General features: G+C 35.8%; 1 protein-coding gene across 1 annotated transcript in view; it reads left to right on the forward strand.

The window, feature by feature from the left end:
* Window positions 1–1,435: 1,435 nt before the first annotated feature.
* IL26 (interleukin 26) overlaps window positions 1,436–19,443 on the forward strand; it is a 30,955-nt gene continuing 12,947 nt past the window's right edge. Inside the window, exons 1-3 of the mRNA XM_030939690.1 lie at window positions 1,436–1,658; window positions 1,744–1,800; window positions 1,960–2,094. Of these exons, the coding sequence (XP_030795550.1) occupies window positions 1,488–1,658; window positions 1,744–1,800; window positions 1,960–2,094 (363 nt within the window). The 5' untranslated portion in view covers window positions 1,436–1,487. The remainder of the gene's footprint in view (window positions 1,659–1,743; window positions 1,801–1,959; window positions 2,095–19,443) is intronic.

Genomic DNA, 19,443 nt, shown 5'->3' on the forward strand with positions numbered 1-19,443 from the left:
TCTTTTTTTGAATTTCATAAAATTTCAGTGAACTTCACTTGGCACTCCCAGTCAGCCGACTTCTGCTGTAGTTTTTTGTGAATAGTTCTCATCTCAGTTGATAGGGTGTGTCTTTACCAGTGATCTTGCTTCTGGGGAAATGAGGCTTGAATTCTTCCAAGAGATCCACTCACGTTTTGAAACAGCAGAAATCAGTCCAAGCATTTTTCTTATTTTCCCTTTTTCTTTTTGCTTTTGTTTTTTTGACAGCCCTGCTTGCTTTCATTTGGAATTTAGTCTTAGGTTCTGATGCTTGTTATTGACTGACTAGTTTTGATGAGTCTCTTAACTCACAACCAGATTTCTAGTGTTGACTTATTCCTGGTACCACATGAACTCTATTCATTCTAGGCTTTGGTAACCTATCTCTGCTTCTCAGAATATGACTCTGGGCTGCCCACTTCTGATGTTGGGGCTGCTACCTAGAATGAGCCATACTTACCGCCTAGGAAGAACTGGGACAGAATTGAGGATAGGAGTTTATGGAGAATCCACCTTGGTGGCTCCCTCGTACCTAACACTGGTTTTTGTATAGGTAGGTCTTTAATAAAAATGTGTGAATGGAAGAAATTTAAAAAATAAAGCAGTTATGGCAGCATCTCATGATGTGACAAAAGTATTTACTCAATTAATAATGGATGCACTTCTTCTTTAGATGAGATGCCACGGTAGATGCTGGATTCAAAGGTGAAACTATATGGTCTCTTCAAGGAATTTGCACTCTCCTGGAAGTTGAGAGTTATAAGGAAAGTCTGAGTGGTAAATCTGGACAGAGATGACAGAGAACTTACTACATTGTGGACCTTAGTCCCAGGTCCAGTTCCAAACAACCTTGAATTTGTTAAGGAGAGTTACTGTTTCTGCACTGGAAACGTTTTCGCTGCTAGCTGTGGAATAATGGCTTCTGGAGGAAGCTGGGTGAAGGATGTGGCAAAGGATAAACATAAAACCCATTTGAATCATGAGCAGATTTCCTGGGGCTGCCCATTTCCACCCCCTTGTTAAATTTTTCTGGGATTCTGGTTAGAAAAGAAGATTTTTCACATGGGGTTTAAAAAATTATGACACAGCCCCCTGGAAATAATTTTTTTAATTTCTTTTTATTTTTATTGGCATGCCTTTTAAAATAATGCAAGCTGCTGTGATAGGCAACTGAAGTTCTCAAGTTTTTTGGAAATGAGAACCCAGGCTTACCAGTAAGGCTGAGCTTTTAAAAAATGTCAGTTGATGGTGTGATCAGCGTTTTTTGATTATGAAGCAACCTCTTAAAAAAAAAATTAGAACAACCAAAGTGATCTTCCTCTATATAAACTGTAAATTATCTTTCACAGCACCTCATTGGACTGGTGGCTTTGAGGGCTACATTAAGTAGGTTATCCTCTCATCTAACCAGCACTAGTATCTCTTGGGCTGCTGTGAGTGACACACGCCGAGTGGGGTGAAGGGAAATGCTGGCGAATTGCATTTTGAGTTGTTGGTTGCTGTTAGTCACTCTGTCTCTTGCCATTGCCAAGCACAGGCAACCTTCCTTCACCAAAACTTGTTACCCAAGGGGAACACTGTCCCAAGCTGTTGACGCTCTCTATATCAAAGCAGCATGGCTCAAAGCAACGATTCCAGTAAGTATTAGGCTCTGCTTAAAATGATGACCTCAAGGACATTTACAATCTTGGATACAACTTATTTCTCTTCGTTTTATTGTAGGAAGACCGCATAAAAAATATACGACTATTAAAAAAGAAAACAAAAAAGCAATTTATGGTAAGTCAGAAAGTCTTTTTTACATTTCCACTTATTTGATGTTTATTTCCCCCTGCATTTAAATTTTTTTTTTTTGGAGAGTAATTAAGTAATGATCAGGGGGACATTAAAAAAAGATTCATAATTTACCATACGCAATTTCTTGTATCTTATTTTTAGAAAAACTGCCGATTTCAAGAACAGCTTCTGTCCTTCTTCATGGAAGATGTTTTTGGTCAATTGCAATTCCAAGGTTGCAAGAAAATACGCTTTGTGGAGGACTTTCATAGCCTTAGGCAGAAACTGAGCCACTGTGTAAGTATACACAATAAATACTGTGCATTTGATCCTAGAAACCTATTTAGAAGTCAGCATGTAAGAATCTGTCTACACACCAAAGGATGAGTAGAACGAGCTTTGTAATTGTTGGCTTGTAGTCCAAATGGAGAGGTCATCACCAGGGAAATAGTATCAAATAACTGTAGATTACTCAGTATGTTGCTATTTCTTATTTCTTAAAGAATGGCTGATAAAACACACTGAAGAGAGCTAAAGTAACATGAAATGGTTTTCAAATAAATACTTTAAAATCATTCTCTCATTATGTGATTTCCAAGTAATTCATTCATCCATTTAATATTTCTTGAGTACCAACTTTGTGCCAAACACTATTCTAAGTCTCTCTTTTCCTCCCTCTCTCCCTTCCTTCCCTCCTTCCCTCTTTCCTTCCTTTCTTCCTTCTTCTCTCCCTCCCTTCCCCTCCCCTTTGTCTTCCTCCCCCCTCCCTCCCTCCCTCTCTGTTTCCTTCCTTCCGTCTTTCCTTCCTTTTCTTTCTCTCTCTCTCCTTGCTTCTTTCCCATAATAAAGAGAACTTTCTGATGCCCTTTTTATTATCTTCTTTAAAAAATAGTTGTGCCCCTTTTAAGGTATAATCTCAGTAAAAACTTAAAAAGGGATAGACACTCCTTCTTTGGTACCTAAATTATTCGATGCCTCAGTATGGTCACTGTCATAGCAAGCAGTGGAGAATTAAATAAGAAGGTCAAAGTGATCACATTTCTATGAAAACTTCCACAGTAATAAAGACCAGTGCAGAAAACAAAACAAAACAAAAACACTGAGCCAGAATCTGTGTAATGTTAGTTGAGTTGCCTCTGTGGGGAATATTGAAGCTTTTCTGTGCCCTTAGTTGGGGTCCAAGTGTAGTACAACAGTCTCTTGCAGTTGTAGCTTGCAGATGGTACAAAAGTGGGGTGGGGAGCCTTATTGCAAGGAGCTCTCTGTCCTGGGCATCATGGTCACTGAGACTTAAACACTGGGCCATTAGAGGGGGGTGTTTATTTTTTAAGAGTTAAGATGTCTTTTTCTTGTGGTCAACTAAAGTGCTCAGTAACCCAAATTTTAGCCCAGAGTACATGAGGCATTTTATGAATGTGAGTTGATGAGTTAGGTTAAAAAACAAGCAAACAAACGAAAACCAATAAATTTAAGTTCTCTATTTCTTTGGCTAGTTTGTGTTTGTTATATCCTTACTCAGGTTTGGATTGCATGGTTTTTCATAAACTCTCATATTTTATTAAAATTACAGCAATGATAAAAAATTACAAACTGATACCTCTTTGCAAAACACAGGAAGAATTCTCTGGACCAGTTCCCTTGCCTGAAATTTTGTTCTGTGCTTAACCTGTAAGATTACCTTATGAAGAAAGTACATATGTAACTATACATAGTCTCTTAAATTTAAGTTGCATTGTCAAATCCTTGCCTGATACAGTACAGAGTGTCTGGTTCCCCAGAGCCCCTAAATCCACGTCAGGTTTTCACTACTAAGTTGGTTTTGTTGGCCCAAATAGCTAGAGAACACATAGCGACAGTTATAACCTAAAAAGAACAATACTGCAGATGAAAAGCTTAGGAAACCTAGACACGTCCAGGAGCTCTGGTTTTTCTTGGTTTGTTTCTGGGGAAGTTTTTCCTAAAGTGGGTGGGACAGTGTGGCGTCGCTCTGGTTGGGTGTTGCTGCTTACCAAAGGGTCTGGCTCCCTCCTGTGGCCAAATACGAACACATCATCTCATCAATCTCGCTAGGCTACACGTAACTCCGCGCTTGCTTTCTTCCCCCCTCACATCTCAAGACCATCAGTGTCAGCATCAGTTAATTCGTCTTACAAGCTGTGAAGTTTATGCCCTCGGGTAAAGCAAGCTCCCCTGTGAAACATAAAGCAGCAGGATTGGCCTGAACGTTAGAAAGACTCTGCAGACATTGATTTAGGGAAAAAGGTAACTGGCCTGGAGTCTCATCTTTCAGCCAAACATAATTTGATATTTCTGGCAACAGAAGCTGGTATCTGTCTGTGTAATACAAATTAACTGAGTATCTACTGGATGAAGTTCTGAATTAGTGGTTGGGAGAGGGTTTAGCAGACAGAAGTTATAAAACATAAACAACATTAATTTAAATATGATATTTTCTTAATAAAAATGGACACTAAATGTAATCAGTGTATAAATGGTCAACCTATTGAAACTAATTATACTTGCTGTATTTCCCCTGCCGTCCGTACTAGTGAAGTTGTTGTGGGGAAAATAAGTAAAACAAAGCTCAGGGGATTCAGAGCAGTAGTGGTCAAGTCACAAGTGGTCAAGTCCCTTCTTGAATGGGGGGGCCTGTGAGAGGGGGCCTTCGGTTTTGCAGGCTCCGAGCTTTAGAAAGCTTTCTGCAGAACCTCGACATGTTTTAAAACTGATCCAAGGCTTCCTTCATGATCAGGAGACAAGAGGAAATGGCCCATTCTGTTTCCTGCACGTGGTACTCTGGGATCATGCTTAGGTTCCTATGATGCTACAGGCTAAATAGGATTTTGAGGGGTTGATTGAGCAGTGAAAGATGCATTGGTAGTGCTGCTCCAGAGTTAAATGCTGTCTGTGTTCCGAACAGATGACTTACACAGAATTTTAGCACACAGCCTACTTGCTTAATGTGTGCACTTAATATTTGAAATCATGCCAACGATAAAACATTGGTTTGTGTTCTTCTGAAAGTTCCCCCTACCCACCAAACCTTGGAAATAATATTAAAAAAGCAAAACATATGATATCAATTGCTTTAAATCCTTTGAAGAATCCAATAATTATGTATTTTGTATCTTCATACATTAAAGTTAATAGTAAGGATTACTACAGCTCTTTATAAATTGTTAGCTTGTGCATGTGATTTTTAAACGCTCTTATCCGTGTACATGTTGTATTTCTGTTGACAATTTTTAATGGATACCAGAGTTATTAAAAGATGCACACTCTGCTAAAATTGCAAGGACATTTTAATTTGTGATGGTAACTTTTTTTCAGATAATGATATTTTACCAAATAGGATATGACTCTTGTTGGATTTGTCGATTACATGCTGAATTAGGTGAAAATTTTCACATATCAAGAGCAAAGTACTAAATTATTCCTTTAAAAATTACAGTAGCCTTGCCTGGTAGGGTTAATAGGAGTATTTGGGTTGGGGAAATATTGCAATTCCAATGATGGAATACTTATGTACTATATTACCAAATCTCATTACCTTGGAATATAACCTGAATTATATTTGAGTTATCCTTGGCGGGTGTTGTTTTGTATCACCAGAAAGAAAAACTTAAAGATGAACTCTAGTATAACCTGGAACTAGATACCGGATCACATGTCAGCTAGAGATGATCAATGTCTATTTCACTTGCAGTTCATTTACATGGAACTTTATGATTACTAGCTATGGATAACAGTATGACTCTTTTGACATTCATATCGCCAGCCCACTATTGAACATTTCTAGGTTTTAGATAGTTCAAAATTCAGATATAAAAAGGAAATGCTCATGGTGAGCAACTGGTCCTATCCACCTGCTTTCCATTTATTCTTTTTTATTCCTGTTCATAGGCAACATTGTGTCACTCATTACCATTTGATAAAGGTAATGAAATAAGTAATTGCCGCATTTTGAGGGTATGGATTTGCACTTGATGGATATTCATCAAATGGCTGAGACAACGTGCTTTCCTTCCTTTTCCTTCCTTCATTCCTTTCTTTTTCCTCCCACCTCATTCCTCCTTTCCTTTAATATACTTTAAAAACAGTCCATGTGCCTGCTCCAGAACAATTGCCAAACGATGAATTTGTCAATGACCAAGTTGTTGAATTAGTTTTTTTCTTCTATTTATTTAGTTTTAGTTGACTGGCTTTGTTTTGTCTTCATGAGAAAGAAGCTTTCGTGCTAAGGACTGTTGTGTTTGTCTCTGTTCCTAATTCCTACTTTTGGAAATAAAGATCAAGTAGCAGGGAGAGGGGAGACTTGAGGACATAAAAATCATAAGATCGGAATGTTTTTGAGCATGCAGAATTCTTATGACTATATTTAACATTAATATATTTGTAATACAGGGGAGAATATATAAGAATTTGGCCGGGTATGGTAGCTTACGCCTATAATCCCAGCACTTTGGGAGGCCGAGATGGGTGCATCACCTGAGGTCAGGAGTTCGAGACCAACCTGACCAACATGGCAAAACCCCATCTCAACAAAAAATACAAAAATTACCCGGGCGCAGTGGCGCATGCCTGCAGTCCCAGCTACTCGGGAGGCTGAGACGGGAGAGTCTCTTGAACCCAGGAGATGGAGATTGCAGTGAGCCAAGATTGCACCACTGCACTCCAACCTGGATGACGGAGCAAGACTCTGTCTCAAAAAACAAACAAGCAAACAAAATTCTCCATAGTCCAGAACACATTTGAATATATGTACCAATTTTGGTGTTAGAGGGAGGCTAACTGCTAACTGTAAGAAGTACTCCCGCAATTTTTGTGGCTTTATATTTTAAAACTTTATTTCTCACCTACTTAAAAGTCTGGATTTTTTAGATGGTGACACATTTCTCCACATTATGAATCAAGGGTCCAGACTCGTTCCACATTGCAGCTCTGTCATCTCCTAAGCCTTCTGCATTCGGTCAGTGGAAGAGGGATGAGACTAGTAAGAAGACGTGTCAGCTTCTTAGAGGTCTTGTTCCCCAAATCACACATTCACTCTGCTCACATTCCATTGCAAGAACTCATCACATGGCCACAAGTAACTGCAAGGAATCATGGGAAATGTAGTTTAGCATATGGTTCGGGAGAAGAGAAAATAAATTTTGGCCTACAGCTAGCAGTCCTGCCATAAATATTTAAGAATTCTTTAATAATATATTATTTATGACCAGGGCCACTCTCAGCTTATAGAGTACCTTTGCACAAAGGAGAAAAAAGGATATAGCCTTGCAGGAGCAAGGTACAGTGAATACAGCACTCTTAAGCGGGGTATTCATGTGCAAGGCATGCCTTGCGCAATGGTACAGGATGACCCTGCTTATAACTTGTCAATGAATGATTTCTTCTTATAAATATATTCTTCTCATGAATAAGAAGGGAATTCAGGCAAAGGAAAACTGAACTTACCCTATAATGGTATTATAAAGACAAAATAAAAATGGAAATAACTAAAACTAATGGGTTAAAAGAAACAAGTGCATTTTGTAAACTGGTTGGGTAGTGTATTAGTCAGGGTTCTCTAGAAGGACAGAACTAATGGGGTAGATGTATATATAAAGGGGAGTTTATTAAGGAGTATTGACTCACACGATCACAAGGTGAGGTCTCATAATTGGCCATCTGCAAGCTGAGGAGCAAGGAAGCCAAAGTCCCAAAGCTGAAGAACCTGGACTCTGATGTTCGAGGGCAGAAAGCATCCAGCATGTGAGAAAGATGTAGGCTGGAAGGCTAACCCAGTCTAGTCTTTTCACATCCTTCTGCCTGCTTTTATTCTGGCCGTGCTGGCAGCTGATTAGTTGGTGCCCACCCAGATTAAGAGTGAGTCTGCCTTTCCCAGTCCACTGACTCAAATGTTAATCTCCTTTGGCAATACCCTCACAGACATACTCAGAAACAATACTTTGCATCATTTCAATCCAATCAAGTTGACACTCAATATTAACCATCACAGGTAGTGAATTGACTTTTGGCAAACTGTTTTACAGCAGTTTGGCCTAATTCTATATTTGAATGGCCACTGTACTAGGTGCTGGGGTCAAAAAGGCAAGTGTGATTTGGTCCAGGCTCTCCAAACTCTTTTTGGATGGGAGAAGTAAACAAAAAATTCAGTGAATCATAAAATGCGGAATGTATGAGCGCTTACAGTTTTCTGTCTGAAGAAGTCACTGTGGAAGCCCAAAGGAAGAAGTAGTTAATTCTATCTGCTGCAGGGATAGGGGTTCATGTGGGGTGAAACTCGAAAGAGTGTTATTAAAGGAGCTTAATTTCCAGGGGAATGGCATAGGAAGAAGCCTGATTAAAGGTTTGGTGGTATAAGACAACATGCCATATTCAGGAAGCTGTAAGTAATTCAGTATGGATGTAAAGGGGCTTGCGGACCATTAAGAGAAGGTAGGTTGGTCAGATTTTAGCCAGGGGATATTAGTAGGGTCAGGTAAAGGAGGGTCTGGTGAGACTGGCTAAGGAGTTTGGATTTTATCCTGAGGATAATGGAAAGCCCTTGAAAGGCATGGCATGATCAAATACACAATGTTTTAGAAAGAACTCTCTGGTGACTGTATAGGGATGTAGGTAGAGGTGAGGCTCAAGACAGAGGAAACCGTGAGATGAGACTTGCAATAATGTGCCGAAGTGGTGGCACACCAATGTCATAGGCAAGAGTGAGGAGAGCCTGAGGGAGAGAGGAGAGCCCAAGATGAGTCCAAGATTTCTACCTGGGGGCTGGCTGTGTGCGTGCTGGTGCCATTCACTGAGAACACAGTGGAAAGCTCGCAGGAGGGTTAATAGACCTGCTAAAAGTTTGAGGAGTCCCATGCAAAAGTGTAATTACAACAGTAGCATGTAGCTCATTGTATATATTTTGTGTATGTTTAAAATGTATTGATGTATCTATTTATAGATATATTAGGGTATAATTGACATATATATACATATATATATATATATATATGTATATATATATATATATATATTTTTTTTTTTGAGACAGAGTCTTACTCAGTCACCCAGGCTGGAGTGCAGTGGCACCACCTTGGCTCACTGTGACCTCCACCTCCCGGGTTCAAATGGTTCTTGTGCCTCAGCCTTCCGAGTAGCTGGGACTACAGGCGGGTACCACCACACCTGGTTAATTTTTGTATTTTTAGTAGAGATGGGGTTTTACTGTGTTGGCGAGGTTGGTCTCGAACTCCTGACCTCAAATGGTACATCTGCCTTGTATCATTTGATCTCTCTCAAATCACATCTCTCAAAGTGCTGGGATTACAGGTGTGAGCCACTATGTCCAGTCTTCTAATTGATGTACAATTAACTGAGCGTATTTAAAGTGTAAAATTTGAAGGCTTTAACATATGTATACACTTGTGAAACCAACACCACAACTAAGATAATAAACATGTCCATCACTTTAAGGTAAATAGTATTATTATATGTGTATACTCTTTTTTTTCTTTGATCTGGCTTCTTTCACCTAGCCAGTCACCCATAATTATTTTGAGATTCATTGGTATTTTTGCAAGTATCCATAATGTATTTCTGTTTAGTTGTCAAGTAGCCTCCCATTGTAATGATACGCCACAATTTCTTTATTCACCTATTGATGGCCATTTGCTTCCTCCTCTCCCAGCTGCTATGAATAGTCATGCATAAGTCTCTGGAGAAATATTTTCATTTCTCTTGGATAAATACCTAGGAGTGGAAAGTTCTGATCATAGATTAGGTATATGTTTAACTTTGTAAGAAACTGCCAAACTGTTTCCCACAGTGGTTTTTATCATTCTACGTTTCTAGCAATAACGTATGAGAGTTCAAAGTGCTCATTTTTTTTTTTTTTTTTTTTTTTTTTTTTTTTTTGCTCTCACTTGGTAAGATCAGTATTTAAAATGTTAGCCAGTCTAGTTGAAGAGTAGTGTTATGGCACTGTGTTTTCAATCTGCATTTCCACAATAATTAATGATGTTGAGCATCTTGTGATTATTTACCACACAATAGCTTCTTTGATAAAATGCCTGTTCAAATAGTGTGCCCTCCTTTTTAAAATTGGATTGATTCATTTCTTATTACTGAGTTTTGAGTATGTGAGTGTGTTTTACAATATATTCTTGATACAAGTCCTTTATCAGAGATATAATTGATAAATATTTTATCAGATATCTGCGACACCTTCTCATTATCTTAGTGTCTTTTAAGAGATTTTACATTTTATGAAGTACAATATAATAGTTTTTTCTTTAATGGACCATGTTTTGGTGTCATATTGAAGAAATCTTTATTTAACACAAAGGTCATGAAGAAATTTTACTTGTTTGTATTCGGAAGTTTCCTAATTTTAAATATCACATTTAGGTCACTGCCTTTTTAACACATCTATTGACAGGATTGTGTTTTTTGGATAATTGAAACTATGAATTACATTGATTTTCAAATTACATTGATTTTCAAAACTATGATTACTTGCCTTTCTGGGATGCACTCTACTTGCCAATAATGTATTATTTCTTTCATATATCACTAGATTTAATTTGCTAAAACTTTGTTTAAAAATTTTGCATCTATGTATGTGAGATGTTAGTCTACAGTTTTCTTGTAATATCTATGTCACTTTGATACTAGCATAACCCTGGCCTCATAAAGTGGAAAAGTGTTCACCTTTTCAATTTTCGGAAAGTGTCAGTATAGACTTATTTTTTTTTCTTAAATGTTTGGCAAGATTTACCAGTGAAGCCATTTTTTCTTAGCGTTTTCTTTGTGGGAAGATTTTAAACTACATATTCTATTTTTTAGTAGATGCAAGGTTATTTATTCAGATTATCTATTTCTTCTTGAATGAACCTTGGTAGTTTCTGTCTTTCAATGATTTTGTTCATCTCATCAAATTTGCAAAATTTATAACCAGATAATTTTTCATGATATTTCCTTAATATGCTTTTAATATCTGCATAGTATAGGATGATGTCACTTCCCTTATTCCTGATATTGGTATTTTTTGTCTTTATTTTTTCTTTCTCATGGGTCTGGCAAAAAAATTCATCAATTTTATTGATTTCTCAAAGAACCAGTTTTTAGTTTCATTGATTTTTCTTTATTACTTTTCTGTTTTTTATTTCCGTGATTTTTATTCTGAACATTATTATTCATTTTCTTCTATTAAATTTATATTTAGTCTGCTCCTTCTAGTTTCTTAAGATGGAAACTTGGGTCATTAACTTGAATTTTTTTTTTTCTTTAGGTGGAAGCTGAGATTATTAATTTGTGGTTTTCTAACTTTTTATTATAGGAGTTCAGACCTATAAATTTCCCTCTAAGTATTTCTTTAGTTACATTTCACAATCCTTGCTATGTTGTGCTTTCATGTTTATGTGCTTTAAATTACTTGCTAATTTCCCGTTTGATTTTTTCTTTTATATATGGGTTACTTCAAAGAGTGTTACTTAGTTTCTGTATGGGGGAATTTTTCTAGATACTTTTCTAATTTTGATTTCTAATTTGATATCATTTTGGCCAGAGACCATACTTTGTATGACTTGAATCCCTTTATATTTGCTGATCCATGTTTCATAACCCAGAATTTGGTCTATTTTGGTAAATAATCTATGTATATTTGAAAAGAATATGTATTCTGCCGTTGTTGGGCTGAGTATTTTATACATTTCAATTAGATTTAGTTGTGACAGCTTTTTACTTTTTCCCTCTCTTTATTAACTTTTTTCTACTTATTTTATCAATTATTGGTATCTCCAGCATTAATCGTGAACTTCTGTTTCTTCTTGAAGTTCTATCAGATTTTACTTCTTGTATTTTCAAGTTCTGTTATTAGGTACACAAATGTTTATGATTGTTATATTCTCTTGATGAAATGACACATTTATCATTATAAAATTACCCTTATTGTCCCTAATAATATTCTTTGTCCCGAAACCCACTTCTTTTTTGATGCTGATAGAATGACTCCAGTTTTCTTTTGATTAATGTTAGTGTGCTATGTCTTTTTCCATCCTTTTACTCATAACATATGCATGCTTTTTATTTTTCTCATTATTACTTGTTTTAAGCAATTTGCTTATGATGTAAATTGGTGCAGTTTTCTTCATGTTTCTTGTGCTTGGAGTTGATTGGGAATCTTGTGTTTGTGAGTATATTGCTTTCATCAAATTTGAAATTGTTCAGCTATTATTTATTCAAAAATTATTTTTTTCTGTGTCTCCTTCTGTCTCTTCTCCTCTTGGAATGCAATTACACATATATTAGCCCATTTGTAGTCGTGCCACAGCTCACTGATTCTGTGGGTTGTTTTATCCCAGTGTTTTTCTGTGCTTCATTGTGAATAGTTTCTATTGCTACATCTTCAAGATACTAATCATTTCTTTTGTAGTGCCCATCTGTTAGTCTCATTCAGAATATTTTTCACCTCATACTTTGTAGTTTTTATCTCTAGAAGTCTGAATTGAGTTTTTTTAGTATTTTACATTGCTCTATTTAACATGATCAGTCTTTCTCTAACTTCTAGAACATATAGAATAGAGTTATAGCAACTTTTAAAATATCCTTATCGATTAATTGTAACATTTGTGTCCACTCTGGGTTGGTTTCAATTGACTAATTTTTCCTCCATTATGGGTCATATTTTACAGCATCTTCGCATGGCTGGTAATTTTGATAAAATGTCAAATATTATGAATTTTACCCTGTTGGATCCTAGACATTTTTATATTCCTGTACATATTCTTGAGTTTTCTTCTGGGACACAGCTAAATTATGTGCAAACAGTTTTATCTTTTCAGATCTTGTTTTTTAAACTTTGTTAGACAGGACCAAAGTACTGCTTAGTCTAGTGCTAATTTTGCCCCTCATTGAAGCAACACACTCCTGTAAACTCTACTGTATTTCCTATGATTTTGCTTTCTTTTTTTTCTTTTCCTTCTCCTCTTCCTCCTTGTTGAAATTTATTTGTTCAGGACATTTGGCTGTTTGTCTTACAGAGTTTCTCATAGTCTGTATTTTCTGACTGCATTTTCATAGTGTCGTTTAATATATTCTCCTCTTTACTTACCATAAATTAACAATTATACAGAGAGACTTGATCAGATTTAGCTTGATGTTTTAGCTAGAACACTTTATAGGTAGCATTTTCTACTTTCATTGGGGCACATAATATACTATCTTTATTTTTATGATAATAACAGCCACCAACAATTATTGTCTAGATCCGTCAATTCATAAGACACTACAAAATAGTAATTTTAAATTCTATTTTATCTTCTTTACTCATAAGCTGGGATAATTCAATAAATAGAATCTACTCCTATTTGGATGTTCGGAGGAACTTGCCACATAAGAAAGCCAGGGTAAATACTTAATTATCTTTATTTACTAGCTTTCAATCTAAGGGGTTGGTTTTCTGATTTTCTTCCATAATGACTAATGAATTATTAATTTTGTTGTCATTTTCTCTGTTTCATTATTAACTCATGAACTGAAATTATTTCTTATTTTTGTGAAACTTAATCTGATTTCTCTAAGGTGCCTGCCTTTTGGGCTTCCTTGCAAGTCTGTTTTCTTGAGCTACTCTTAAGATAAAACACCATGGCAAATTATCATGATAGACTCCAAGGACTGGAATTCCCAGTACCACTGTATTTGGATATCCTCGCATTGTTTCTGGTAACATTCTAAGCATTTTGCAGCACCTAATAAAATATATTTTCCAGTTAGTTTGATTTGGGTAATTCAGATGGCATAATTGTTTAAAAAATAAGTTGTGTGTAATGTAAGTTTATACTCTTTTCTAGTCATAATATTTGGAAAATTGTATATGTAAGAAGACATTTTAGCTATTCTTATAAAACTCAAATTCTCTCAGACTTGAAAGAGAATTTAGCAGTCACCTCGTTGGATTCATAAAATAATTTACCTAATTGCTAGTGATCAAAATGGAAATGAAAATAATTTCTGTTAGTTTTTAAGATTTCATCATCTACTTTAATTAACATTTTGAGAGCCTGAACAGTAATTGGTATTTAGAGAGACACATTTCTTGATGTTGGTTACATGTAATTAATTTTAAAGTCTGGCAAGAATTGGCAAACAGAATATTGTGTTTCTATTTTTTGTAGGCTGTTTAATGAGTAACTTGTATCATCAATTGCAACTAGCTTATCAATGTATAAAATATTACCAATTATTCATCATTCATTCAATTTTACATTTTACAATTTAAAATTGTAAAAATTGCAGTTGGTTGAACTGATAAAACAAGAGTGAGACCAATCCTGTCTTATTCTTTCATCAACTGCAAAGTCTAAAACCTATGTCTTCAATAACAGTAGCCTCATCTTAAGGTTGTTGGGAGAATTAAGTACCTAGCATGTAGTAGTTCTGCAAAATTGTTAGTGCTTCCCTCATTGCTTTTCATGCACAGAACATTAATTTTTGTCCAATTACATTTTCTCAACAATTTACAAAGGAGTGGTTCTCTTAAGTAATCAAATACATTTTAGTGCTTCATATTAGTATTATATTGTATAATTTGTATAATTTATAGTACTAGCTTATTTATTTATTTTCTGAGACAGAGTCTTGCTCTGTTATCAGGGCTGGAGAGCAGTGGCGCGATCTTGGCTCACTGCAACCTCCATCTCCTGGGTACAAGCGATTCTGCCTCAGCCTCCTGTGCAGCTGGGACTGCAGGTGTAGGTCACCATGCCTGGCTAATTTTTTGTATTTTAGTAGAGATGGAGTTTCACCATGTTGGCCAGGATGGTCTCAATCTTCTGACCTTGTGATCTGTCCACCTTGGCCTCCCAAAGTGCTGGGATTACAGACGTGAGCCACCACGCCTGGTCAGTAGTAGTTTAATTTAAAGATGAATAGTCTGGGCATGGTGGCTAATGCCTGTAATCCCAGAGCTTTGGGAGGCCGAGGTGGGCAGATCACTTGAGGCCAGAAGTTTGAGACCAGCTTGGCCAACATAGTGAAACCCTGTCTCTACAAAAAAAAAAAAAAAAAAAAATTACCTAGATGTGGTGGTATATGCCTATAATCCCAGCTACTCAGGAGACTGAGGCATATGAATTGCTTGAACCCAGGAGGCTGAGATTGCAGTGCGTCAAGATTGCACCACTGCTCTCCAGCCTCAGCAACAGAGAGAGATTCTCTCAAAAAAATAAATAAATAAATAAATAAAGATAAATTTTGAGTAATTGGTTTTAATTTTGGTAAAGGTATTTTCTAATTATGTTACTGAATTGTTTTGCTGACAAACTCATATTTTGGTTAATGATATATAATTTCTCGGTCAAAATTGTGAGGCATGAAAAATGACAGAGGAAAAGCAAGCTGGCTTCACTGTCCCTTCTTCTGTCTCCTGAAAACCAAAACCAAATACACAGCACTGTGATTATCATCAGCAATATCCCAGAACGGTAATATATGAGGATAAGACAGTTCCTGAGGCCTCAGAGAAGTGAAAACATTTTGGGCAGATAGTAACAGAATTGGAATTTTACATCCACAATGCCCTTCCCCCCATTTGCCAGGCACCAAGCATAGGGAAAATTTTCTCCCAACTCACTGTTACTACATTGGAAAACCTGGGACTGAGGTGGACAGTCAGCTTCCCCACCATCCTGAGTTCCTTGGTAGAATATCTACACCTGCCTCAACACAAAGCCAAAATGTGTGTGTGTTGGGGATGTAGTTAAAGTGTAGCTTTTAAAAGTTTTTCCTTTGTTTGTTTCTAGTCCCTTTTTATTTTGATCAAAGATAAGTTGTCATCTGTTTGAAATAACTTGTTGTATTTATAAGAAGGTTTTTGTAAGCCTCCTGGTAACCACAAAGCCAAAACTATAATAAATGCTCTAAAAATTAAAAGCAATGAAATACAACATACTGCCAAAGAAAATAATCACAGAAGAAGACAGAAAAGAGGAGTTAAAAACAAAACAAAACAACAACAACCAGAAAACAAGTAACAAAATGTCAGTAGTAAGTTTTTACCTATCATTGATAACATTGAATGTAAGTGGACTAAATTTTCTAGTCAAATGACAGAGTGGCTGAATGGATCAAGAAACAAGACCAAACAATATACCGCCTACAGGAAACTTGCTTCACCTATACAGGCTCACATAGACTGAAAATTAAGGAGTGGATAAAAGATATTCCAAGCAAATAGAAACCAAAAAAGAGCAGGACTAGCTATCCTTTTAGCAGATAGACTACAAGCCAAAGTCTCTAAAAAGAGGCAAAGAAAGTCACTATATAGTGATAAAGAGGTCAATTCAGCTAGAGGATATAACAATTATAAATATCTATGCATGCAACATAAGAACACCCAAGTATATAAAGCAAGCATTAATAGATCTAAAAGGAGAGCTAGACTGCAATACAATAATAGCAGAGGACTTCAACACTCCACTCTTAGTAATGGACAGATCATTTAGGCAGAAAATAAATTAAGAAACATTGAAGTTAAACTACACATTAGAGCAAATGGGCCTATGTGACATTCACAGAATAATTCACCCAACTGCTACAGAATACACATTCTTTTCATCAGCACATGAAACATTATCCAGAAAGACCATATTTGAGGCTATCAAACAAGTGTCAGCACATTAAAAAAGTCATAATTATATCAAGCATATTTTCTGACCACAGTGGAATAAAACTAGAAATAAACAACAGGAGGAATCTTGGAAACTACAAAAACACATGGAAATTAAACAATCAATGGGTTAGTATGCTGCTGAACAATCAATGAGTTAGTAAATAAATTAAGATGGAAATTTAAAAATGTCTTAAAATAAATAAAAGTGGAAACAAAATATACCAAAATCTGTGGGATATAGCAAAAGCAGTCCTAAGAGGGAATTTTATAGCAGTAAATGCCTACCTCAAAAAAGTAGAAAGACTTCAAATAAACAACCCAATAATGTATCTCAAGGAACTGGGAAAGTAAGAACAAACCAAATTTAGTAGAAGGAAATAACTAATAAATGTCAGAGCTGAAACAAATGAAATTGAGCCTACAAAAACAATAGGGAAGTGGAATAAAATAAAAAGTTGTTTTTTTTTGAAAAGATAAACAGTGGACACATAGCTAAGAAAAGAAAACACAAAATAAAATCAGAGATGAAAAAAGAGACGTAACAACTGATGCCACAGAAATACAAATAACTATTACAGAATATTGGAGCAATTATATGTTAACAAATTGGAAAACCTAGAAGAAATGGATAAATTACCAGACACATGCAACGTATCAAGATTAAACCATGAAGAAAGAAAACCTGAACAAACCAATAATGAGTAACAAGATTGAAGCTGTAACAAAAGTCTTATATTAAAGAAAAGCCCAGGGCCGAATGGATTCAGTGCTGAGTTCTACCAAACATTTTAAAAAGAATTAATTCCAATTCTACTCAAACCCTTAAAATATTTAAGAGAAGAGCATATTTCCAAATTCATTCTGTGAGGCCAGTTGTACCTTGATATAAATCAGACAAGGACACAACAAAAAAGAGAAAACTACAGGCCAATGTTTCTAATGCAAACAAACACAAAAATCCTCATGAAAATATTAGGAAACCAAATTCAACAACACATTTAAAAGATCATTAACCAGGTCAGGTGGGATGCATCCCAGGAATGCAAGGATGGCTCAACATGTGCAAATCAATAAATGTGATACATGGACAGAACCAAGAACAAAACCATATGATCATTTCAATAGATATTGAAAAAGCATTCAATAAAATTTACATCCCTTTATGATAAAAACCCTTAACAGACTAGATATAGAAGGCACATACCTCAAAACAATAAAGGCCATATGTGATGAGCTAACATCATACTGAATGGAGAAAACTTGAAAGCGTTTCCTCTATGATCTGGAACAGGATGAGTTTGACCACTTTCACCACTTTTATTCAACATAATACTGGAATTCCTAGCCACAGCAAATAGTCAGGAGAAGGAAATAAAAGGCATTCAATTTGAAAAGGAAGAAGTTAAATTATCCTTTTTCATAGATGACGTGATCTTATATTCAAAATATCCTAAAGACTCCACCAAAACTGTTAGAACTGATAAAAAAAATCAGTAAAGTTGCAGCATACAAAATCAAGTTACAGAAATCAATAGCATTTATGCATGCAAACAGTGAACAACATAAAAAAATAAAAAAGCAATCCCATTTACATTAGCTACAAAAATATAAGATAGTTAGGAATACATTTAACCAAAGAAGTGAAGGATCTCTATAAGAAAAACTATAAAACACTGATGAAATTGTGTATAAAACAATGAAATTGAAGAGGACACACACACAAAACATGGATATTCCATGCTCCTTCATTGAAAGAAAAATACTGTTAAAATATCAATACTACCCCAAACTATCTACAGATTAAATGCAATTTCTATCAAGATACTCCTAGCATTCTTCACAGAAATAGAAAAACATGCTAAAATTTACATGGAACCACAAAACCACAAAAGACCCCCCCCCCCAAAGCCAAAGAAATACTGAGCAAAAAGAACAAAGCTGGAAGCATCCCACGACCTGACTTCAAAACATACTATAAAGCTATAGTAAGCAGAAGAGCATGGTACTGACATTAAAAACAAAAAACATAGACCAATAGAAAAGAATAGAGAACCCAGAAATAAATCCATACATTTATAGCCAACTCATATTTTGACAAAGATGCCAAGAATATACATTGGGGGAAAGAACAGTCTCTTCAATAAATGATGCTGGGAAAACTGGATAACCATATGCAGAAAAATCAAACTGTCTCTCACAATATAGAAAAATCAAATCAAAATGGATTGGAACCCAATATAAGACCTAACACTACGAAACTATTGGAAGAAAACTTGGGGAAACACTTCATGTTGGTCCGGGCAGAGATTTTTTTTGAGTTAAATCCTCAAAAGCACAGACAACCAAGAAAAAAATAGACAAATGGGATTATGTAAAGCTAAAAATCTTCTGCACAGCAAAGGAAACAATTGACAAAGTGAGAAGGCAACCTACAGAATGGGAAAAAATATTCGCAACTATCCATCTGACAAGGAACTAATCAGAATATATGAGGAACTCAGAGAACTCAATAGCAAAAAGGAAATAATCTGATTTAAAAATGGGAAAAAGATCTGAATAGACATACAAATGGCCAACAGGCATATCAAAATACTCAATATCACTAATCAGAGAAATGCAAATCTAAACCACAATGAGATACCATCTCACCCCAGTTAGAATGCCTTTAACTTAAAAGGCAGTAGTGATGCTGGGAAGGAGGTAGAGAAAGGGGAACCCTGGCACACTGTTGGTGGGAATGTGAACTAGTACAGCCACTATGGAAAACAGAATGGAAGCTCCTCAAAAAACTGAAAGTATAACCACCATGTGATCCAGCAATCCCACTACTGGATATATATCCTAAAGAGAGGAAAGAAATTTCTTGAAGAGATAACCTGCACTCAAATATTTATTCAGCACGCTCCACAGTAGCCAACATATGGAATCAATCTAAGTGCTCATCAGTGGATGAATGGATAAAGAAAATGTGCTATTTTTTCAAAAAACCA

This window comes from Rhinopithecus roxellana, chromosome 10 (assembly GCF_007565055.1).
Source record: "Rhinopithecus roxellana isolate Shanxi Qingling chromosome 10, ASM756505v1, whole genome shotgun sequence".
Classification (NCBI taxonomy): domain Eukaryota; kingdom Metazoa; phylum Chordata; class Mammalia; order Primates; family Cercopithecidae; genus Rhinopithecus; species Rhinopithecus roxellana.